Source organism: Ruditapes philippinarum, unplaced genomic scaffold (genome assembly GCF_026571515.1).
Source record: "Ruditapes philippinarum isolate M1 unplaced genomic scaffold, ASM2657151v2 ctg2253_1_1_1_1, whole genome shotgun sequence".
NCBI lineage: Eukaryota > Metazoa > Mollusca > Bivalvia > Venerida > Veneridae > Ruditapes > Ruditapes philippinarum.
The window spans coordinates 307,887-333,320 of NW_026852746.1; the positions used below are offsets into that span (position 1 = coordinate 307,887).

The 25,434-nt window shown below is 34.2% G+C and overlaps 1 protein-coding gene across 1 annotated transcript; it reads left to right on the forward strand.

Moving 5' to 3' along the window:
- Positions 1 to 1,317: 1,317 nt before the first annotated feature.
- On the forward strand, positions 1,318 to 22,932 carry LOC132723409 (coagulation factor X-like). Its single transcript, XM_060708127.1, has 6 exons — positions 1,318 to 1,485; positions 4,125 to 4,237; positions 12,664 to 12,802; positions 13,252 to 13,538; positions 17,183 to 17,281; positions 22,527 to 22,932. Exons 2-6 carry the CDS (start codon positions 4,202 to 4,204, stop codon positions 22,746 to 22,748), a joined length of 783 nt encoding a protein of 260 aa, XP_060564110.1. The 5' UTR covers positions 1,318 to 1,485; positions 4,125 to 4,201; the 3' UTR covers positions 22,749 to 22,932.
- The last annotated feature ends 2,502 nt before the right edge of the window (positions 22,933 to 25,434 follow it).

The window sequence follows — 25,434 nt, forward strand, 5'->3', positions numbered from 1 at the left end:
GATTTACATATTAAATGTAAAATACGCGAGCGAAGCTGAAGTCCTTTACAACGAAAGGAAGCATTTTCATGCAAGCAACCGTAAGCAACAAAGCATGCGAATGATATTTACAAATATGTCAATAATTTGGTGTTTGTTTTAACAGTTTTTAATTCGTTAAATGGAATACATAGCGTTTTGTAATCATGGCAAAGAAGGTGAATAAAAAGGACGATAAATAAGACCAGTCAAATTAATATATGTTGGACTATCAAACATTTTTTAACCCTTGAAAATAATTGCATATATTTATATTTTAATTTGAAGATAAGAATTAAAAGGTGAAAATAATTGATTGTTACTTCTCTCTGCATAATGAAACCTGAGGGTCAAATGCAAATAAGGTTCGATCTGAGGTATATTATCACATAAACGGCGAGCAGCAACTAAGTATTAGAGTCTATAATATCTATGCTCGGTCTGGAATGAGATACGGTGTTAAGACATTGCCGTTTATTTTTTGTTGAAATTGACAGTTGTCGAATTTAACCCAAAAATTAATTTATTAAATGGTTTAAATTACATGCCGGAAAATTCCCATGTTTTTTTACAAAACCCTGAAAAAATAAAATTGAACTGTTCTGATGTTTGTCATTTCTGAGAATAATTATAGGTGCAAGTTTTGTTGTGAAGTTAAATGCTTGAACAGATCATGATGTTGTCAGGAAACAAATCAAATAAATCTACATGTCATGGGAATATGATCTAGATAATTTCCCTGTATTGTTGATGGTTCCAGTTATTGGTTTCAAAATGTTATTAGAGTCTGAAGATGCAGACCTAAGTGTTGCCTTTTACGCGAGTCTTTGACTTATATTGTTTAAGGCTGCCTTCATGTTTACAGATCTACGGTAATTATCATGAGAAAATATTATGAGGTTGTTTTTGTCATTTTGTGCGTTCGCTCATGCACTCAAGTGCCGAGTAGCAAGGTTTTAAATTTACATAATTACATATCGTAATTGTCTTTTAATACTCTAAATTTAACTACATATTTTAAAAAAAGTATTTAAGTACATGTATATTTGATCGAAAAAAATGTGTAAAAGTCATGCGCCTTATTTTATGTTTATATCTATAATTTATTCGTTACAACATAGTGATATTTTACTTTTTAATTGATCGTTATAAAAAATAGAAAATGTTATATTTTCTTATTGTTTGTCTCTTTTAACAATGAGGCAACATACTTGTATATAAAACCATTTTTACCGTCATAATGAGACAGAGTAATATATTATATAAATTATGTTTACAAGTCATTAATAGTATTTTATATAAGTACACAATAATCTTACAGAAAATGGCTAATAAATTATTTACTCATCTCAAACGTCCAGACATCGGACGCGGGAGTTTACCAGTGCGAGGCCGAAGACTACAACGGTTGCTATAGCTCCAAAGAAGGCAAACTACAGGTAGTAAATGTGAAGTCTCATGGAAAATGTAAGTTCAAATATTGCTTATAAATTTTGAGTCAATTTTTTTCCTTTTCCATAAAATTAATATAAACGCTTGTTAGTCTTACGGTAATGCTTTTATTATTTTGGCTCTTTTCATAGAAATAGTTTCTGCAGAATGGGTAATACTTATTATATAACGTCTTTACGTCACACATTCTTTGTAGAAAACTCATAAATTAAATATAAAATCAATCAGGTATGTAGTAACTTTAATATTATCTTGCTTACGGCTTATAAGAATACTTTATAAACATTGGCAATTAAATCAAGTTTTAAACATCTTTGTTTCCGCTATATCTTAAGATACAAAATAAAATTTGTCAATGTTGTTTGAATCATTTAATTTACTTGATATGATCTGCACATGGAAAAAAATACTAGTTTCCAAGGCAGTGTTCTATCAGTCAATTTTTAGGCCCCCTTTAGGCGGAAAAGTGGGATATTGTTTTGCAAATGTTAGCGATCGAAATTTAGTTCGTTTAACTTTAGCTTTCGAGCTTCATCGGAAATGGTCACCCTAAAAGACCACTACTGTTTTAAGGTGCCGATTCTTGAAAGTAAATGTCACAATGACCTTAAATTTTAAACTTTTAGCTCAATAACTTTAGAAACATGTGACCTTTACATTAAACATTTAATGTAACGATCGCTGTTATTGAGTTTAAATGCGTCTTTTGATTTTTGGACCTCGATAAATAAAGGCCAAAGTCAAAGTGAAAATGACAGTGAAAACTAAACTATTTTGTCATTAACTTATGAACCATTCACTAATTTGAGAACTTTTTAACCTTTTGAAACTTTATAATTATGTTGATTAATCTTATAAATTTATGGGTGCAGTATTTGTGCCGATTCTTAAAATTCAAGGACGCAGTGACCTTAAATAAAAATTTATTGATGCTCAACAATTTTTAAAATCAGTTAAAGCTGCATTAAATGAATTTCTTAAAAACAGAAATAGTGACATTTCATTAGTAAATTTGGTTTCATATCGACTCCAGATCTTATTATGGTGTCAGGGCAACCAAAATGAGTTTTATAAGCATAAACATCTGCGACCTCATTGTGGCGAAATCGGAATTTGCATGAGAAACTCCGCCTTCGGGTCATCCGTACATCAATATTAAATCAACAAACATGGTTATAAGTAGCAGTCCTAATATAACGGTATATTTACGCTTTGTAACGGTTGTTTTTATACAAATTTAATATTTTTACGAGATGATTATCTTTTTTCTGAACGTTATGCCAAGTGCACCGTGAAGCTAAAACGGTTAAAGTGCGTATGCACATGAAAATCTCGTATTTGCTGTGTTCTGTATAGCAACTATAACACTGTGACGTATCACATACATGAACTGATTATATAGTCTTCATATGCATGTTAAAATTCGTATACGAACTTAAGTGTTACCTTGGGGTTTTCCGTTTAAAATCTTAATTTGTGAACAATAATTGATGAGATTTACAACAATACTGTTAATAAGGTTAATAAAACAGTAGAATACTTGGTTAATATGCCGACTGCAAAATATTTTTACATTTTTATTTAATGTAACTTTAACCCATGGCATTCAAACTTTAAAAGATAATTACCTTACTTGGACGCCGATGCACAAAGATCAATGTCAAAGTGACCTTGAATGTTTGAAATATTTTTCCTCATATATTGAGAACCATTTTACATTATAACGTTCAAATTTCATAAAATGATAAGATCGCCGCCATTGAGAAGAAGACCCCTATGGTGTTTGGTCACAAACGCGTGCAGATCAATGTCACAGTGACTTTGATTGTTTTCAAACTCTAGAGAACCGATTAATCAACAGCCTTTACTTCATTTGATGATTACCCCCCAACATTAAAGATGTTTTGGGTACCTTTGCATAATGGATGCCAAACAGAAAACCCCAAAATTTTAAAAAATTTTTAATTAAAAATTTTGGAAAAAAAAAATCGTTTAATTTAAAAACAGAAAAAATAACAAAGTAAGTTATTCAACTTTTTGGTTTTTAAAAAGATATAATTGAATTGAAAAGTGAAAAAAAAAGTTTGAATGAAACCTCATTAAATTAGGGAACAGCTCAACTGAACACAAATCTTTTTTTAAGATTATGAAGAAATTTTTTACATTTTTTAAAACAAAGCTCATTTTTTTTTTCAAAATTCCCAAATTAATACACTTTAAAGATCATGAGGGAAATCTTAGGGACTTTTTAAAGTTTTTCCCTTTTTTTAAAACCTTACTTTAATTGAAAAAAGTATGCATGTATATATCTTAGTTCAGAGACTTTTAATGCAGTTTGGTGAATACATGTCACTTTTCAATAGGGATACTTATCAAATCAGATAAAAATTTGAAATTATTTGAGCCGTGTCATGACAAAACCAACATAGTGCGTTTGCGACCAGCATGGATCCAGATCAGCCTGCTCATCCATACAGTCTGATCAGGACCCATGCTGTTCGCCTACAAATCCTATTACAAGTAGAAAAATCGAAAGCGAACAGCATGGATCCTGATCAGACTGCGCGGATGCGCAGGCTGGTCTGGATCCATGCTGGTCGCAAACCCATTATGCTGGTTTTGTCATGACACGGCTCTTTTCGTTTCCATGTAAGATTGTGGTATATCTATTCATGAAGAGGGTCCTGTGATTTCATCAAGAATATCAAAGGGTTCAGAAGCCCAACCTGGAATGTATCCGTGGCATGTTACGATCAGAAGTAAAGGGGTATGTAAATGCTTACTCATAGCTAATAACACTTGATAGAATTATATTTTTAAGATTTAAGGTTTAACGCAGCAATTTATTGATTTATTTTGGCCAAATTTATATACTTTTTTACGTTTAACTCATGTCCAAAGAAATAGTTGACAAACTTACATAACTTTAAGTATATTTATTTTTTTCTTCCACTATTTTAAGTCGTAAACGTGTATAATTTGCTTATGTATGTGTGTTTGTGCGTACTCCTGTATACGCTACTGTTCATTTGTGTGTTTTAGTGAAATGTTGCGGTGCGTGCTTTTGATAAACGTTCATTGAAGACATTTGTTGATTTGTAGACTTAAAAACGTTAAGCTAAGAAAGAATCTTGTCATGTTTACTTTTTATCTTTGAAGTATATGTCCTTAACTTGTTTACTTTTTATCTGAAAAGTTTTATCCTAGATCTCTGAATTGAAAAGTAAAATGTTGAGAGATAATCATTTTGGACAGGACACGGACATTTGACTAAATAAGTATTAGAAAAAAGGTCTAGTAGGTATTTCTATATCGAAAATAGTTTTGTACTGGAAGCTTCATACTTGTCTGTATGGTATTGTGTTGTTATCGTGCCAGATATAATGTCGTATGGCGCGTTAAATGATCCACACCTTGCACTCGAAACAGCTATGTTACATCAGGAAAATAGAAAAATGATAAGAACAATGCTACAATGCTTAGTACATCGTGATTATACGATACGACGTGTAACACCCAACAACGAAATATTTTGTTATGTTACATTTTAAAGAGCAACCTTATTTAATGTGTCTGTGCACTGTTGGGTGTTGATTTGCATTGTTGATCGTCGAGTCGCCTTGTCACAATGTCATTTCTCATTGTTCACGGTCACTTTGCATTGTCAAAATGCCATTTAGCATTGTTGAATGACGTAGTCTTTGTTTCTACTGACCAAATACTAATAATTAGGAGCGGCACTTCACAATACGAATCGGCATTTTCATAATATACACGTAACATTACCGCGTGTCTATCGGTGATATGTCAAATTTTTAGCCCATTCCAAGGAAGAGTACTTTTCACATTGGTTTGTAAAGTGGATAAGTTTACCCCGGATTGATTTGATGTAAGAATACACTACGTTTTGAGCTAGTAAATATGCCAGATATTTGACAAAGGTTTTGTAAAATAGAGAAAAAAATTCTGAATCCCTAAAGAGAAACCAACACGGCAAAAGTGAAAATTCTCTTAGACCTTTTATTATTTATAATTCATCATGGCCAAGGTTTTGTGATTTGCCGCTTGGTTATGTAGAAAATATTGACCTGTTTAACAATTGCAAGTCTCAGTATTCTAATTCAAAGTTACACATATTAAACATGAGTAAGCATCGGTATTCTGATTAATGATTATAATTACACGACCGAAAGCTGATAATCGGCACGCAAAATGAATAATGGTCCCTAGGGCATGTTTCTTTTTAGAGCCGATTATTACCTTCTGACTCATCTATGACGTGTATTAATGTCTTTAATACACTTGATAAATTCTAATAGAAGCAGTTTGTTACAGTTACTGGTGTATGGACCTGGCTAAAGTGCAGCGGTGAAAATCACATAAGCAAGATCAAAACACTTCATAAAATAAAATTCATACAATAAAACTTTTTAAGAAAATGTATACTTAATTAAAAAACGTTCATTTTTTCAGACAAATTTTTTTCCTTTTTTTGAAAAGGGGTAAGGTTCATAAATAAGCGCAGCCAAAAGGGCCCCTTTGTTTTGAAAAGCTGGGATTTGGGTTGGTTATGTTTTTTTTATGATTGGGGTTTTTAAATTTGTCTGCTAGTATTTTTTTACCACACAAATAGGTGTGCAAATTTCGATGCTGTCATTGTGCAAGCAAATTGGAAAGAAATCAAGGCGGCTTTTCTTGTTTTATGTTGATTTCTTAACTTTGGTAAACCATTTTTAAAAATCAAGGCTACTATTACACTTATTATATTTATTTTCTCAGCGACAATAGAATAAAGTGCAAAGGTTTTCGGTTTTGGCAGAAAACAATGTACAAGCTGATAAATATGATTCATTTTACAAATAAAAGCCACTTTACCTATCAAATGTAATAAATTTAGATTTGTTATGACTGTAAACTGCTCGGGTAAAGGATCAATGTCAAAGAGTATTTTATTTTAAATACAGCGATAGATCAATTTAATATAAATCATTTTACCTCTTAATATTGATCAAATTGTACTCTTGTATAGACTTCCGACAGCGTTCTGTCTGCCAAGACAAAACTAAAAAGGCATTTTCCGGTTTGTTAAGTGCAGTTCAGCAGTATGCAAAATGTAAACAAAATATACCGCACGGTTTACGAGTTATGGACTCTTTTCTGGACAAAAACTAAGTATTAGAAGAGCCCATTTTCAGAAATGAGAAAGTAATAATTGATATATAATATCGATCTAACGAAAAATGTATTCAGCTTTTAAAATACATAATTATAACAAAATGTTTGAAATGTGTGTTAAAATGTTACTGCTACCATTTTTATGCCCCCACAATATGGGAGCATATAGCGTTGCACTTGTCCGTCCGTCAGTCCGTCCGTCCGTCCGTACGTCCCGAAATCTTGGGAACGCAACTCCTCTTAAACCAGACGGCAGATTTTGCTTAAACTTACAGGGATGAACAACCTTAATGTGTAGATGGTAGTAAAGGATATTTTCGCTGCGACCAAATTTAACAGAATTATGGCCCTTTGTTGATTTTTTCACTATATACTATGTAGAAATTTTGTGAACGCAACTCCTCTTAAACCGGATGGCAGATTTTGCCCCCACAATGTGGGAGCATATAGCGTTGCACTTGTCCGTCCGTCAGTCCGTCCGTCCGTCAGTCCGTCCGTCCGTACATCCCGAAATCTTGGGAACGCAACTCCTCTTAAACCGGATGGCAGATTTTGCTTCAACTTACAGGGATGAACAACCTTAATGTGTAGATGGTAGTAAAGGAAGTAATTTTCGCTGCGACTAAATTTAACAGAATTATGGCCCTTTGTTGATTTTTTCACTAGATACTATGTAGAAATTTTGTGAACGCATCTCCTCTTAAACCGGATGGCAGATTTTGCTTAAACTTACAGGGATGAACAACCTTAATGTGTAGATGGCAGAAAAGGAAGGAATTTTTTGCTGCGATCAAATTTAACAGAATTATGGCTCTTTGTTGATTTTTTCACTATAAACTATGTAGAAATTTTGTGAACGCATCTCCTGTTAAACCGGATGGCAGATTTTGCTTAAACATACAGGGATGAAGAACTTTAATTAAGGTGTAGATGGTAGTAAAGCAAGGAATTTTCGCTGCGACCAAATTTTACAGAATTATGGCCCTTTGTTGATTTTTTCAGTATATACTATGTAGAAATTTTGTGAATGCAACTCCTCTTAAACCGGATGGCAGATTTTTCTTAAACTTCCAGGGATGAACAACCTTAATGGGTAAATGGCAGTAAAGGAAGGAATTTTTGCTGCAACCAAATTTAATAGAATTATGGCCCTTTGTTGATTTTTTCATTATATACTATGTAGAACTTTTGTGAACCCAACTCCTCTTAAACTGGATGGCAGATTTTGCTTAAACTTCCAGGGATGAACAACCTTAATGTGTAGATGGTAGTAAAGGAAGGAATTTTTGCTGCTACCAAATTTAACAGAATTATGGCCCTTTGTTGATTTTTAGTTTTCAACTTGTGGCACATGTAGTCCAAAAAATATTTAAGAGTCATAAGATTGACAGAACAGTGGCGCGTGGGGGCATCCGTGTCCTATGGACACATTTCTAGTTAACACTTATTCAACCATTATTTCTAACCATACAGTGCGTTTCAAAATAATCCTAAATTTTACCAAAGACAAGGTTTTTTTTCTATATTTGCCTAAAAATTGACAAATGTAAATTAAATTTGGTATAGTTTAGGCAAAAAATACATATTATAATGATATAATTAAATTAAACACTTTTTGTCAAAAACATATCATAGAGATATATCAATAATGTAAAAGTAAAATAAAAAAGAATATTAAGTTAGATCTTCCAGGTTTGAACCAACGACCCTCAATTTTGAGTTAGTTGAAAGTACTTCTAGCCTTAGGGTTATACTTTTAAGTTTGGTAGAATTCATTCAGTAATCTCGACATTTTCAAAATTCACTTCTTATTCACCACTTTTTTTAAGCTGTCGATGATTTTATTAGTTCCATTATCGAAAAAGACTTACCTCGAGCCCGTTAAGGTAAAAAACCGTCGCTAAGAGATTGTTCTACTTGGTGAACATTCTTGATAAGTTCAGTAGTTGTCTTTGGTCTGTACAAATATATAACCTTTGCACCGATAACAATAATGTGTCCCTACCAAGTTCTATAAGGTATTTCTTTCTTTAAAAACTGTGTCGGAAAAGTGATGGAACGTGTATTTAATCATTTGTATAACTACTTTCATGCTTAATCATTAATATTCCAAAATCAATCTGAATTTTTGTTAGGTCACTTAACTATGTATCAGCTTATTGTTTTAACAATTTATAGAATCATTCGAACTAAATAAAATATCTTACAATGGGTCAAAGATCAAGGTCACTATTATCTTAAAACTGAAAACAGCTTCCGGAGCATAACTTCAGTTCCATTTGACCCACAGTGTTCAAACTGCATAGGATGATTGTCCATATTATGTAGAAGACCCCTATTGATTTTGGGGGTAAAGGTCACTATAACATTAAAACTGAAAACAGTTTCCGGAGCAAAGCTTAAGTTCTAATTTGCCCACAGTGTTCAAACTGCATAGGATGATTGTCCATATTAGATAGAAGTTCCCTATTGATTTTGGGGTCATAAGGTCAAAGGTCAAGGTCACTTTTACTTTAAAACTGAAAATAGTTGCCGGAGCATAACTTAAGTTCCATTTTGCCAACAGTGTTCAAACTGCATAGAATGATTGTCCATATTATGTAGAAGACCCCTATTGATTTTGGGGGTAAAGGTCTCTATAACATTAAAACTGAAAACAGTTTCCGGAGCTAAGCTTAAGTTCTATTTTGCCCACATTGTTCAAACTGCATAGGATGATTGTCCATATTGGACAGAAGTTCCCTATTGATTTTGGGGTCATAAGGTCAAAGGTCAAGGTCACTTTTACTTTAAACTGGGGAAACAGTTTTTCCCGGGGCAATAAAATTTAGTTCCCTTTGGGCCCCCAATTTTTTCAAAACTTATTATTAAAATGTTCATAATTGGGTTTTCAAGACCCCCGATTTTTGGGGGCACAATTTTAAAAAGGTTTTAAAAATACTATTTCCTTTTTAAAAATGAAAAAAAGTTTACTGAACCCTAAATTAAAGTTCCATTTGGCCCAAAAATGTTTTAAAACCCTTTATAGGATGATTTTCCCAAATTGGGTACAAGACCCCTGATTTTGGGGTCACAAGGTCAAAGGTCAAAGTCACTATTACCTGAAAACTGAAAAACAGTTTCCGGAACATAACTTAAGTTCCATTTGGCCCACAATGTTCAAACTTCTTAGGAGGAAAGGTATTTAAGATAGGTAATAATTTATTTAATTCCCATGTCTTTTAAATGCTTCATCCTTACTAAAAAAACACTTTCGGGCATATATTGCTCCGCCTAGCTGTGCTCTTGTTAGAACTATAACTCTGACAGAACTGATCATACGGTTCTGACATGCTGTCTAGGTAATAAATAACACATAAACCGTAGATTAGACGAATTGAAGTGTTAAATTGTTGAAATGTTTAGGTGTAGAAAATGCTGTTTGGTTTCTGAAGGTGTCTTGTCTATTCCATAAACATATATCATTTGAGACAGATACAAATGATTTAAAGGGAAAAAGTAATATAAATCGAGAGTATTTCATTTTCAGTGAATATGCTATAGATCTTACTGATGCACAGCGCAAGTGAAAATACGTATTTCTTTCTCAAGTCGATCGAGATAACTTCATAATTTAATTTATATACGACGGACGTTCAGAAAATATCCGGACTTTTCATGCTCCTCTCTTTCCACGTGCAGCTGTATACACATATTATATATTGGTGAAAACTACATTCATTCGCCAATAACGTGGTCAGATTATTTTTAATGATAGTTGTGTATACACAGTATTTTGTCCTCTGATATATGATAGGTGATTCGTCTATCATGGACTCTTTGTTAGAGGAACAACGCTCTGTAAAAAAAATTCTGGTTGCAGAAGGTGAAAAGCCCTGCCACATCTTTCAGAGGCTTAAAAAGAGATTTTCTGATAAATGTGTATCACGTTCAACCTTCTACAACTGGGTTTCTCAGATTCGTGAAGGCAGAACAAGTGTTTGTGACAGGCCTAGAACTGGGAGGCCAGCTGAGGCGGTGACCCCAACTATGGTAGCAAATGTTAAAGCTTTTGTCAACAAAAATCGCCGAGTAACTTTGGAGGAGGTAGCCAACAAGTTTAGCATCGATAAGGCATCGGCACACAATATTTTACACGAACACCGAGGCATGAGCAAGGTAAGTGCCAGGTGGGTGCCTAGACAGCTGTCCGCAGATCAAAAGGCAACCAGAGTAACCAATGCAAAAGAACATTTAAGTCGTTTAAATCTTGAAGGAGATACGTTTTTGAACCGCATTATCACTGGAGATGAGATGTGGGTTCATTATTCCGAACCTGAGACAAAAGCTCAGTCAAAGCAGTGGAAACGCGCTGGTTACTTCACCTCCTAAAAGTGTAAGCTGTCTCCTTCGGCTGGCAAAGTCATGCTTGTTGCCTACTGGGATTCACGAGGAATGATACTTACTCATTTCATGCCAAAAAGAGAAAAGCTTAAGCAAATGCGTGCCAGGTTAGCACAGAAAAATGTCCTCCTTCTTCACGATAACGCCCCCTCCCATACCGCCGCAGCTACAGTGAAGGTTATCAACTCTTACAAATGGCAATTGTTGTCTCACCCTCCTTATAGCCCAGACCTCGCCCCATATGACTTTTATTTGTTTCCAGAACTGAAAGAATTGCTTGCTGGAAAGAAATATAAGACTAGGGCGGCTTTGATATCTGCTGTTACACATTACCTAAAACATAGTTCTACGTCATGGTTCACAGCGGGAATACAAAAGCTCCCACGAAGATGGCAAAAGTGCGTAGACGTAGGTGAAGAATATTTTGAAAAAGAGTAGAAAGATTTTTTTTTAAATGTTGAATGGTTTTCGAGAACGAGTCAAAAGTCCGGATATTTTCTGACTTCCCCTCGTTTTTCCAAAAAAAAAATAGACTCAACATACATTTCATGGCAGGAAAAAATGTGTATTTTAATCACATAATTACCATATGTATAATGCATGTATATGCAAAATAATGCTTTATTTAACAACAAATATTGTAATAAACTAGCATATGGAAAACATGACATAATGGTTCCATTATACGAAAAATAAAAAAAAAATGTGCATTAACCCTCTATTATACCATTTCTCTGTTTTACACAGTTTTGAAATAGAGAGAAATAAAGAATCCTTAAAGAAAACACAAAACGACAAAATTAAAATGTTTTAACCGGCTTCAAATATATGGTAACGCATTATTAGTATGGTTTCAGTCTTCTTAGTTTTACCTATTACCTGATGGTGATAATTATATAAAGTTTCCGATGTCAAGTAAATATGATATTCTTTTGGGCCCTACCAATGAATTTGTATGCGGGCTTGTATGATGGCATACTTTTATTCTTTTATTGATCATAAAGTAATTGTAATCGCTTTAGATTGTTTATACTTCATCTAAGTGTGGTTTGATTTTTGTAGAGAGAGAGAGAGAGAGAGAGAGAGAGAGAGAGAGAGAGAGAGGGAGAGAGAGAGAGAGAGAGGTTGGGGTCATTATTTTAGATACACCCCCTTGTTATATTCAAAACAGCAGTTGAAAATGTCACGTGACAGAGGTGTAAAGTAAAGTCAGTTTTGTCATAATATTATGTCTTTCTGACACATTATCACTTTATATTAAAAAAGGGCGTGTCAATTAAATGCAGCGTAAGTTTAGGGGCGTGAGAGATGTTGTAGTTTTCGTTATTAATCATGTAAATCATATATATTTTCAAAACATGCTTTCGAGGTTACCCTCCGTTTTTTTAGACCCAAAATGATATAATAACGACATATCCATAGTATTTGGTAAAGTAAGTCTGAATACACAAGAAAGTCGATTTGAACTTATTTTGGTGTAAGTGAAGTCAGTTTACCGCGTTATCAAATTGCATGCTTATTGTTACGTATTTCCCTAGATAACACAAAACAAAACCATGCAACATTATTGGTAAAAAAACGAAATTAATGCGAAACTTAAATGAATAAAAATTAAAATGTATTTTACATTACAAGGGGGCAGAAAGAAAAATGGCATTTTGTGGTGGTACATTGATATCCCAGCGATTCGTGATAACTGCTGCTACTTGTATAATCAACTTTAACCCAACATTTGGTGTTCCTTTTTCGGCAGAAAATGTAGAAATTTTACTTGGTAAAATGTATTTTGTTTTATTAATTCAAGTGAAAGAAAGTAATTGAAATCATATTCAAGTTGTAAATACTATTCACAAAATAGTTTCTTACTTTCATACAAAATTAACTTTATTGTTTTTGACCAAGCATTTAAACGTCATACAAAGCTTTCTATTCCAACAGATATGTTTTCCCATAGTCAAGGTGTTGTAGGTTTACAAATAAAGTATACAAAGACCATCTTTTTTAGTACCAGTGAGCTAAGGGATGACATAAATGCATTTTTAAGCCATAATAAAACATAAAGATAATATTTTCACAACACTAAATATAACTAAAGGATAATATTTGATATTTCAAGACATTGAAATTATGTTAGACTACAAAATTTAATACTAGTATATGTTTCATATTTGAAAGGAAATGAATGTTATTTTTTAACAATATCTTTCTTCTTAATGAATTCAGGTACAACAGATTGTACAGGAACTCAGAATGATGGGACGAGAAGAACAATACAAAGTTTTACTGTTCATCCAGATTATGGAGACAGACACGTTTATGATAATGATATAGCATTGATAGAACTGGACTCTTTGGTTGAATACACCGATGATATACGTCCTATATGTCTTGAACCTGCAGACTTCAATGACAGGGTGTTCCTAGAAATGAGTGGTTCAATTGGCCGTGTAATTGGGAAAGTCGCTGGCTGCGGTGTAACCAGAAGAAGCGTCTTTCCCTCGAGATTGAGGGTAATTATTTTTGATATGAATACTAAGATTCAGACCATGTGAATGATATTTTCTTACATTCGATATTAAGTATGTGGTAAAATGTTAAAAGTTTTAACGCTATAATAGTTAAAATAGAGAAAATAAGAATCCCTAAAAAGAAGTTCAAAACAACAAATTAAATTGAAAATGATACCGGCTGGGTTTGATTGAGCCTATTCATAGATGGTACTGTAAAGAGCAAACTACCGTTCGCGCCGTCTAGGATCGGCCTCAGCAAAGTTCATTATTTAAACATTAAGATGGTGAAATCATGCATTAAGAAATATCTGCAGATGTGTTATTTTATTCCTGTGTTATATACAACGATGTCTTGCAGTCGCCTGCTACAGGGTACTGTTACTCCTCAACTACTGGTGCAACACAGGAACACCAACTATGATCTAAGCAGTACCCCAAACAAAAATAGTACACGGCGCAAGTCAAAGCACGGACAGGATGATTAATTTAATAATATATAATTGGAAATAATAGAAACCGACAAGGAAAACTAATTACGGCCTAGCTAGAAAGTAAAAGGGAACTCAAGGGTCGGGGAAGGAGTGGGGGATTTAAAAAAATAAAACAAAAATAGGGACAAAAGGGAAGATACTTACCGTAGACGATAAAACAGCAAGGGAAACAAATAATACACTCGTACACTATTATACACTCAGAGGCACTTATAACCGACACTTACATTTTTCGGTATAAATTGGTTGGTTATTTCTGGGCGAATTTTGTTCAAATTTGGACCTTACAAATTCAACATATCATACTTACTACTTAGAATATTATTTACAATTCATTGTCAAAAAGATAATAAAAAATAGAAAAACTGATGGTAGTATGAATCAAAAAGCGACACATACATCTGAGGAACACAGATGGGTGCCGCTTTGGAACGGTCAGGAGTATTTGCACTGCTTGAGTTTCAACCGGTTAATTGTAACCAAACCCCACCATTAGTTCCAACATGTCCCTTTTAAACGAGACACCGTAAATAAGATGAATCCCCGCCAAGTGAAATTCTAATAGTTGTTATAGTTACAAAAGATAAAATAAGTAAAACATTGAAAAGCTCATGTAGATACATATTAAAGTAAACCCAATGTCCATAACAAGGGTACTCAATGTCTTAAAGTGAGAGAGAAACAAGAAAAACACCAATAAGGGCCCGACGAAGCAAAGAGAAGCCGAAAATAAAGACAATTTAGTCCCAATGGGTTTTGAGAACTGTCCATCACAAAGTATCCCACTTGATCTGTCACATGTAATCGAAAGAAGAAAGCGTAGAGTCCAACTGTAAAATGGTTCAACACTCAGCATGCGGTATGTCTTAAAATAGTTGTGCCATAACCTCTCTAAAAAAACTGTTCAATAATTTTAATAAAGACAGCATTAAAATTACCATAATGCAAGATCTTACAAAGTCTTTAAATCACATCCCCATTAAAATCAGGCTTGCTAGTCCCTAGTCGCAGAAGTCTTTTTAAACCACTATTGAAATCAAATCAAAATTACTATTGAACAAAATTATGAAATATTTCTGTAATTTAGGATAGCAGTAGCCCTGTTTGTGAAGCTTGCTAGTATAAAAATATTTCGCAAAAATATTTCGCTCATTAAAATCCTTTCGTTGCCTAAAGAACCAGCGACTATAATTAACTGGGATACATATACCCCATATGATGTTGCAGGGGTGGGTTACGTCTCCATCTAAATGTAGATAATTTTTGATAGCAAAATCAAAGTCATCTCTCTTATCATATACTTTCGTGTGAATGGTATTGTTGTTGACAGTAAATTGTAGATCCAAAAATAATGTCCTAAATTTCAAAAAATTCGTTTTATTTAGGTGTAGTTCATTGAAATAAATATTAGACACCATTTGATCAAAATTAGAATAATGTAGATTAAAAATATCATCAAGATATCGGGAAGTGTTATTAAATGCTACTTTAACATCGTGCTGTGTATCTTCACAGAGACTCAAACAAGTCTAGTTTTGCATATCGTCGGCATTTTCCAGTTAAATGATTTCTGTCAGAGTTATGGCCCTTTTATGATTTTTTAAGTTTGTACGGACTTCTTCTCTTATACCAGAAATGCTTGTTTGTTTGTCTAATTGGTTTGGTTTTCGGCACACCATAACTATTCAAGTCAAATGGCGCCGAAATAGATAAGATGATTTTTGCTAACCTCAGGTGTTAAAAAACAAAGTAACACCCTGGGTCAAAACCACCCTACCTGCTGGATCTAAGGGATGCATAGACTAGTATACTACTAGTAGTATCAAACCCATTTAGTCGCATATACCTTTCACGCAGAGGTCAACGGTGGCTGCATCAATTCTTAAAGGACACCCTTCAGGTACCAGTAACGCAACTAAAATGTACCTTTACAAGATAAATGTGTAGCTCAAGTAATCTCGCAAATATTATGTGTTCGCGACTGAACGGTTTTCGTGAAAAAAAAGAAAAACGCGTTTTGGCCTGTTAATGGCCTGTTAATATTAGTAGCAAATGCGTGCTACAAAGTATTCACGATTTATAAGGAATACGTCTTCGTTGACGGTATGTCTGTCCTTATTTCTACTTGTCTGTCCGTCTCAAAACTTGTACAACTCCTAAAAAACTACTGGTGCAATTTATCTGCATTTACTAGTTCCACGATTTTTTGTAAGAAAAAAAACCTTTAATTCTTTTACAAAAAACTCTGCACGTAAATATTTTAACGCAATTTGAATGAAACTTTACAGGACTGATCAATACCTTGTCTTTTTAGGCATATTTAAAAGTATTTCAGCTTGAAATATTTTTGGATGTGTAATGGCCGTTGAATAAAAAACGTTTTCGCATGTGTATAATTTTAGTGTATCCTACTGTTCAGCTACAAAGTATCTTCGACATAGTTACATGGAACAAACTGTTCAATCATCCGTCAATACAACGGCTGGGGCGGCACATGTGATCACTGATTGCTGTTGTTGATTACAAAATAAGTAATGAAAAAAGAAATATTACAAAATTATAAAAGATCAATGACTGGATTTCACCTAATTAGCAGGCTATAAAATACAATCGTTGTAAACATAATATATTGTAACAGTTTCAACAAATTTTATGATATAAACAATCTTTTTATTAAATGAAATACTCAAATTGGCATTTTACACTACAAAATAACGTCAAAATAACTCTTTTTATTTGGACTAAGACCTTTATGTTAATAGGAATTCGTATATATTATATGCATAATTTTGCCATATTTCCAAAAAGCAGCACGTATTTGTAATAAACAGACTTACATAAGATTCAGGTAGAACTGCGTGTATAACTGTAAATTTATAAATGGAAGCTACACAGTGATGATAACAATGCTTAATTTATGGATAACACAAACAGAATTAAAACTCGATAATTACAAATGAATTGTTTAAAAAAATGTAGATTGGATAACATCAGTCAGTTGCAAAACCTCAGCAACAATCGTAATAATTACACTGCCTATTTAGAATCACGTTCATGCTTAACTTTGATATTTTAAATATGAATTTAAGGATTTTTATTCAGTTGAAATATAGTTTAATAAATTTGATAACATTTACCTATTGCATATTATAGGATGTATATATTCCGTATGTAGACAGAGAAACATGTCTTGATTCATTGGGCCAGTGGCGCGATAAACTAACTGACACGATGTTTTGTGCCGGGAGTAATGTAAGTATATATATAATGTAAGTTTTGTGCGACCGAAAAATAATAAAAAATAATTTTATGCGCTGATTTTGTAGCTTTAGGTGGATTGAATTTTCACACAATGTTTTGTTTTATTATTTATTATGCTCCCCGAAAAATTTCGTGGGACCATATAGTCGTCGGGTTGTCCGTCCGTCCGTCAGTCCGTACGTACGTCCCGAATTCGTGTCCGGCCCATAACTTTGTTATTTGAAGTCGGATTTTAAAACTATTTAACAGAAATGATCACCATATTGAGACGACGTGTCGCGCGCAACATTTGGCTCGCTACCTTGAAGGTAAAGGTCACAGCATGACCTTGCAGCAAAATCGTGTCCGGTCCATAACTTCATTATTTGAAGTCGGATTTTAAAAATATTTCAGAGAAATGATCACCATATTGAGACGACGTGTCGCGCGAAAATTTGGGTCGCTACCTTGAAAGTCAATGTCACAGCATGACCTTGTAGCAAAATCGTGTCCGGTCCATAACTTCGTTATTTGAAGTCGGATTTTCAAACTATTTCACAGAAATGATCACCATATTAAGACGACGTGTCGCGCGCATTTTTTGGCTCGCTACCTTGAAGGTCACTGTCACAGCATGACCTTGCAGCAAAATCGTGTCCGGCCTATTTCTTTGTTATTTGAAGTCGGATTTAAAACGTTTTCACAGAAAAGATCACCATAATGAGACGACGTGTCGCACGCAACATTTGGGTCGCTACCTTGAAGGTCAAGGTCCCAGCATGACCTTGCAGCAAAATCGTGTTCGGTCCATAATTTCGTTATTTAAAGTCGGATTTTAAAACTATTTCACAGAAATGATCACCATATTGAGACGACGTGTTGCGCGCAACATTAGGGTCGCTTCCTTGAAGGTCAAGGTCACAGCATGACCTTGCAGCAAAATTGTGTCCGGCCCATAACTTTGCTATTTGAAGTCGGATTTTAAAACGTTTTCACAGAAATGATCACCATATTGAGATGACGTGTCGCACACAACATTTGGGTCGCAACCTTGAAGGTCAAGGTTACAGCATGACCTTGCAGCAAAATCGTGTTTGGTCCATAATTTCGTTATTTAAAGTCGGATTTTAAAACTATTTCACAGAAATGATCACCATATTGAGACGACGTGTCGCGCGCAACATTTGGCTCGCTACCTTGAAGGTCAAGGTCACAGCATGACCTTGCAGCAAAATCGTGTCCGGTCCATAACTTCATTATTTGAAGTCGGATTTTAAAAATATTTCAGAGAAATGATCACCATATTGAGACGACGTGTCGCGCGAAAATTTGGGTCGCTACCTTGAAAGTCAATGTCACAGCATGACCTTGCAGCAAAATCGTGTCCGGTCCATAACTTCGTTATTTGAAGTCGAATTTTCAAACTATTTCACAGAAATGATCACCATATTAAGACGACGTGTCGCGCGCGTTTTTTGGCTCGCTACCTTGAAGGTCAGTGTCACAGCATGACCTTGCAGCAAAATCGTGTCCGGCCTATTTCTTTGTTATTTGAAGTCGGATTTTAAAACGTTTTCACAGAAATGATCACCATAATGAGACGACGTGTCGCACGCAACATTTGGGTCGCTACCTTGAAGGTCAAGGTCCTAGCATGACCTTGCAGCAAAATCGTGTTCGGTCCATAATTTCGTTATTTAAAGTCGGATTTTAAATCTATTTCACAGAAATGATCACCATATTGAGACGACGTGTTGCACGCAACATTAGGGTCGCTTCCTTGAAGGTCAAGGTCACAGCATGACCTTGCAGCAAAATTGTGTCCGGCCCATAACTTTGCTATTTGAAGTCGGATTTTAAAACTATTTCACAGAAATGATCACCATATTGAGACGACGTGTTGCACGCAACATTAGGGTCGCTTCCTTGAAGGTCAAGGTCACAGCATGACCTTGCAGCAAAATTGTGTCCGGCCCATAACTTTGCTATTTGAAGTCGGATTTTAAAACGTTTTCACAGAAATGATCACCATATTGAGATGACGTGTCGCACACAACATTTGGGTCGCAACCTTGAAGGTCAAGGTCACAGCATGACCTTGCAGCAAAATTGTGTCCGGCCCATAACTTTGCTATTTGAAGTCGGATTTTAAAACGTTTTCACAGAAATGATCACCATATTGAGACGACGTGTCGCGCGCAACATTTGGCTCGCTACCTTGAAGGTTAAGGTCACAGCATGACCTTGCAGCAAAATCGTGTTTCCGTCCATAACTTCATTATTTGAAGTCGGATTTTAAAAATATTTCAGAGAAATGATCACCATATTGAGACGACCTGCGCGCGAAAATTTGGGTCGCTACCTTGAAGGTCAATGTCACAGCATGACCTTGCATCAAAAATCGTGTCCGGTCCATAACTTCGTTATTTGAAGTCGGATTTTCAAACTATTTCACAGAAATGATCACCATATTAAGAAAACGTGTCGCGCGCGTTTTTTGGCTCGCTACCTTGAAAGTCAGTGTCACAGCATGACCTTGCAGCAAAATCGTGTCGACCAATTACTTTGTTATTTGAAGTCGGATTTTAAAACGTTTTCACAGAAATGATCACCATAATGAGACGACGTGTCGCACGCAACATTTGGGTCGCTACCTTGAAGGTCAAGGTCACAGCATGACCTTGCAGCAAAATTGTGTCCGGCCCATAACTTTGCTATTTGAAGTCGGATTTTAAAACTATTTCACAGAAATGATCACCATATTGAGATGACGTGTCGCGCACAACATTTAGGTCGCAACCTTGAAGGTCAAGGTTACAGCATGACCTTGCAGCAAAATCGTGTCCGGCCCATAACTTCGCGCTATTTGAAGTCAGATTTTTTAACTATTTCACAGAAATGATCACCATATTGAGATGACGTGTCGCGCACAACATTTGGCTCGCTATCTTGAAGGTCAATGTCACAGCATGACCTTGCAGCAAAATTGTGTCCGGCACATAACTTCATTATTTGAAGTCGGACTTAACAACTATTTCACAGAGATGATCACCATATTGAATCGACGTGTCGCATGCAACATTTGGGTCACTACCTTGAAGGTCAAGGTCACAGCATGACCTTGCAGCAAAATCATGTCCGGCCCATAACTTCGTTATTTGAAGTCAGATTTTACAACTATTTCACAAAAATGATCACCATATTGAGACAACTTTTTTACAGAAATGATCACCATAATGAGACATTGTGTCGCACGCAACATTTGGGTCGCTACCTTAAAGGTCAAGGTCACAGCATGACCTTGCAGCAAAATCGTGTCCGGTCCATAACTTCGTTTCTTGTAGTCGGACTTAACAACTATTTCACAGAGATGATCACCATATTGAATTGACGTGTCACATGCAACATTTGGGTATCTACCTTGAAGGTCAAGGTCACAGCATGACATTGCAGCAAAATCATGTCCGGCCCATAACTTCGTTATTTGAAGTCAGATTTTACAACTATTTCACAAAAATGATCACCATATTGAGACAATGTGTCGTGCACAACATTTGGGTTGTTTTTACACTTTGAACTTTGCCTGTGACATAACTGTGACACTACAAGAGGTGTACCTTCCTGTGTCCAAAACCTATTCGGGGAGCATCACCCGGTTCAACCGGCTCTTGTTTCTTTTTATGGAATACCACAAACATTTATTATATATTTAATATACACAGGTTATCTTGACGTTAACAAATACAATGTAGATATTAAAAAGCAGTTACAAATATTTTTAGTGGAAAGCCACAATGTTATTAACTGGAAATTTAAAATTTAACTGTACGATTTTTTTATTTTTACAATATTTAAAAAATGGTTTTGTTTTAAACTGACAAATAAAATTTTAACATTTTTGTTTTTTAAATAACAAAATAACCAATCAGGTATTAATACAAAATAATGTAACATAGCAACATATAATTTATAACAACAATTATTACCTGAACATTTTATTAGTAATAAGGTTTAACAACTTATTAAGGTATGAGGATCGACCCTAATGGGCACTATCAGAAACTAAAAAATTGACATCATAGGTCAGATGTATACCATAAAGTACACCTGTATGCAAAATTTAAACAAAGTTTACCGTACGGAAATCAAACATTCCCAATATTTTAAAAAGGTATATTGGTTGATCTTGTAAAATATGAAATACTTTTACCGTCTAGTTTTGATTATATTACACTTTGAAAATATCAGGTACCATATTTATTACTAGATTAAGCATAATTTAGCCAATAAATACCTATATAAATTAAAAAATCTAAATTAAACACTTTTTTCTTTCCAAATGGGACATGAGAGATACATAAATAATGTTAAAAGAAAAAAAAGAAAGAAAAAAAAGTTGACCCTTCTGGGGATTGAACCCATGGCCCCTCATTTTCAATGTAGTTAACAGTATTTCTAGCCTATTTGAATACTCTTCAAAGCGGAGGTAATGCATTAGGGTGCTAATACCTTAAGTACAGACGCCTAAATTGACATTATTAGCTAAATATAATAAAACTTTTAGCACCATTAATTAAACAAGAAGAAAAAGCCACATTTATTTTTTTTTGGTTACATAATTATAAATTTAACATTTATTGTTAAAACATATAGTACCGGTAACTGAACATATTTAAAATTTAACACATTGTTTTAAAAGTATAACCTTTTAAAAAATGATTATATTTATAAATATTTGTGTATAAAATAAATTATTATGCATATTTATTTATTTTTTTTGTAAAAGGTTTTTATTATTTTTCGGCCGCACAACATAAGTATATAAACATATATTTGTAAGAATTGGTTTCATCACATTGAACATACTTTACGTTGGATGCTTTTATTTTGTAAAATGGGTTCTTTTAGATATATTGGGAAATGTCAGACAATTGACCAGGTTAGGGTTGTATAGGACACGAACAGTTTTTAATCTATAAAAGCCTAGTAATGTTTCAAATTAATTTTGCTCATATCTCAAATCACTCATTAACACTCCACAAACACATAGATAAAACACTCATCTGGCATATCTGGCATATTTTCTATTTCTTTGAAAAAATATTATAAACATTATCACAAGAATGCCTAATGTAAATAGTTGGATATTTAACCACAGCTTAGCTGCCATAGCAAATATATTCTAATTTACAAGAATAACCTATCTTCGTAAAATATTTATATTTGGCAGTCTATATTTTTTTCTCCCAAATTAAAGATTGCTAGAACTGGAGACAGTTGCCTGGGGGACAGTGGAAGCGGCTTAATCATGGCAACAAGCACAAGATGGGTTCTTACTGGAGTCGTTTCCTGGGGCAGAGGATGTGATATAGATAAGCACTACGGTATTTACACAAACGTTGGCATGTTCTATGATTGGATCGAGAGCGTAACAAAATTTAACGAAGAGGAGGTGCCAGACTTTATCAAACATAATTGATATTAAATAGTGAATATTTGTTGACTTGTCGACTTGTTTGTGCCAAGTATAAGTATTATATGATCCTAGCCATCAAGCATTTCAGCAAGATTACCAATCCCCAGTACCAATTTATTATGCTTTTGGACATATGTAATTATACAAAGCGAATTTTAGGAAGTAAATAAACTAATGTCAGATTTCATTCATTGTTGCTTTTTTTCTTCTAATAATTCATCTTAAAGCATAATAAAACACAAATCGCACATGTTTAGGTAACGAAGATTAAATAGATTATTTAACAAACTACTCATAACCAATTATGGAAATTCAGCACAATAATTGTGAAGGAAGTTTGTTACTTGAAAATTGCTACATGAAAGATAATCGTAATTGAAACAAGTATCATAGTATTGCAAGCAATCCATAAGTCCCCTACCGGCTAAAACCCCAGCAACATTCTGATGGGCTATTGGCCATTCAATTATGCCATTGAATGAATGAATGACATGAATGAACTTAAATCTTTTGAATTCTAAGTTTGTCTATATCATACTAATGTGTTAAGTTTCCCTGCCTAGTAAGGAAATTGTGTTTATACAACAGATAATCAAAAGGTCAAATTTTCTCAGGATGAATAAGTATAACTAATGTTTCAACTTTTCTCTATTTTTATGAACAGACAGACAGACAGACTGAAGGAGACTCTAAAGTTATTTTTTTAAACATCCATGTTACCAAAGTATAACATTTTTTAAAGCAAAATTCTAAAAGAGGAGATAGTTCTTTGAAATAAAGATGCCAGATTTATGAACATTGTCATACATGTGTGAGTGTAACAAAGAACAATTATTTTAAGTTTAAAGATAGCGTTTACATAATTTATAGTCACAAAGAAGAAAAGTAAAAAATAACAATTTTCAAATATACCATTAAAATGTAAAGTAGCAAACTTTCACAGAAGCTTTGTCATCAAGTGCCCTGGCGCATATTGTCGGGGTTTTGTGATTAGATTATATTTGACCTAATTATGGCCCTTTGTTTTTTTCCCTTTTATAGAATATATAGTGAACAATTTCTTCTGTGCGCAACTCCTCCTACATTTCTCAACGGATTTTGACAGAACTTTCACAGAAGCTTTGTCATCAAGTGCCCTGGGGCATATTGTCCGGGTTTTGCGATTTGATAATATTTGACCTAATTATGGCCCTTTGATTTTTTTCCCTTATAAAGAATATATAGTGAACAATTTCTTCTGTGCGCAACTCTTCCTACATTTCTCCACGGATTTTGACAGAACTTTCACAGAACCTTTGTCACCAAGTGCCCTGGAGCATATTGTCAGGGTTTTGGGATTGGATAATATTTGACCTAATTATTGCCCTTTGTTTTTTCCTTATACAGAATATATAGTGAACAATTATATCGTGCGCAACTTCTCCTACATTTCTCAATGGATTTTGACCAAACTTTCACAGAAGCTTTGTTATCAAGTGCCCTGGTGCATATTGTCGAGGTTTTGTGATTGGATAATAATTGACCTTATTATGGCCCTTTGTTTTTTAGCTCGACTATTCGATAAGAATAAGTAGAGCTATTGCAGTCACCCGAGCGTCGGCGTCGGCGTCAGCGTCCACGTCGGCGTAACCACTTATGTTAAAGTTTTTGTAATAGTTCAAATATTTTCAAAGTCCATTGACATATGGCTTTGAAACTTTGCACACTTGTTCACCATCATGACCCCAACCTGTAGACAGGAGGAGGTAACTTTATCAAGCATTTTGACAGAATTATGCCCCTTTTTCGACTTAGAATTTATGTTAAAGTGTTTGTAATAGTTCAAATATATTCAAAGTCCATTGACATATGGCTTTGAAACTTTGCACACTTGTTCACCATCATGACCCCAACCTGTAGACAGGAGGAGGTAACTCTATCAAGCATTTTGACAGAATAATGCCCCTTTTTCGACTTAGAATTTATGTTAAAGTTTTTTTAATACCTTAAATATTTTCCAAGTCCATTGACATATGGCTTTGAAACTTTGCACACTTGTTCACCATCATGACCCCAACCTGTAGACAGGAGGAGGTAACTGTATCAAGCATTTTGACAGAATTATGCCCCTTTTTCGCCTTAAAATTTATGTTAAAGTTTTTGTAATACCTCAAATATTTTCAAAGTTCATTGACATATGGCTTTGAAACTTTGCACACTTGTTCACCATCATTACCCCAACCTTTAAACTGGAGGAGGTAACTGTATCGAGCATTTTTTTTTAACTATCAAGCACTAAGAATAGTCGAGCGTTGCTGTCCTACCGACAGCTCTTGTTTTCCTTATACAGAATTATCAATATATAGTGAACAAATTCTTCTGTGCTGAACTCGTCCTACTTTTCTCAACGTATTTTGTTCAAACTTTCACAGAAGCTTTGTCATCAAGTGTCATGGCACATATTGTAGGGTTTTGTGATTAGATAATTTTTGACCTAATTATGGCCCTTTAATTTGTTTTTTTTTCCTTATACATAATATATAGTGAACACTTCTTCAGTGGCAATTCCGACATTATTCATGTTTTACATTGCACATAGTTACATTGTTTGTTGCTTGTATTTGTATTTCAAATACAACATATTTATCTACAATGGTGATAATTGAAAACCTGGTTTCATGGCATTGCCATGTTTCTTGTTATTTGATAT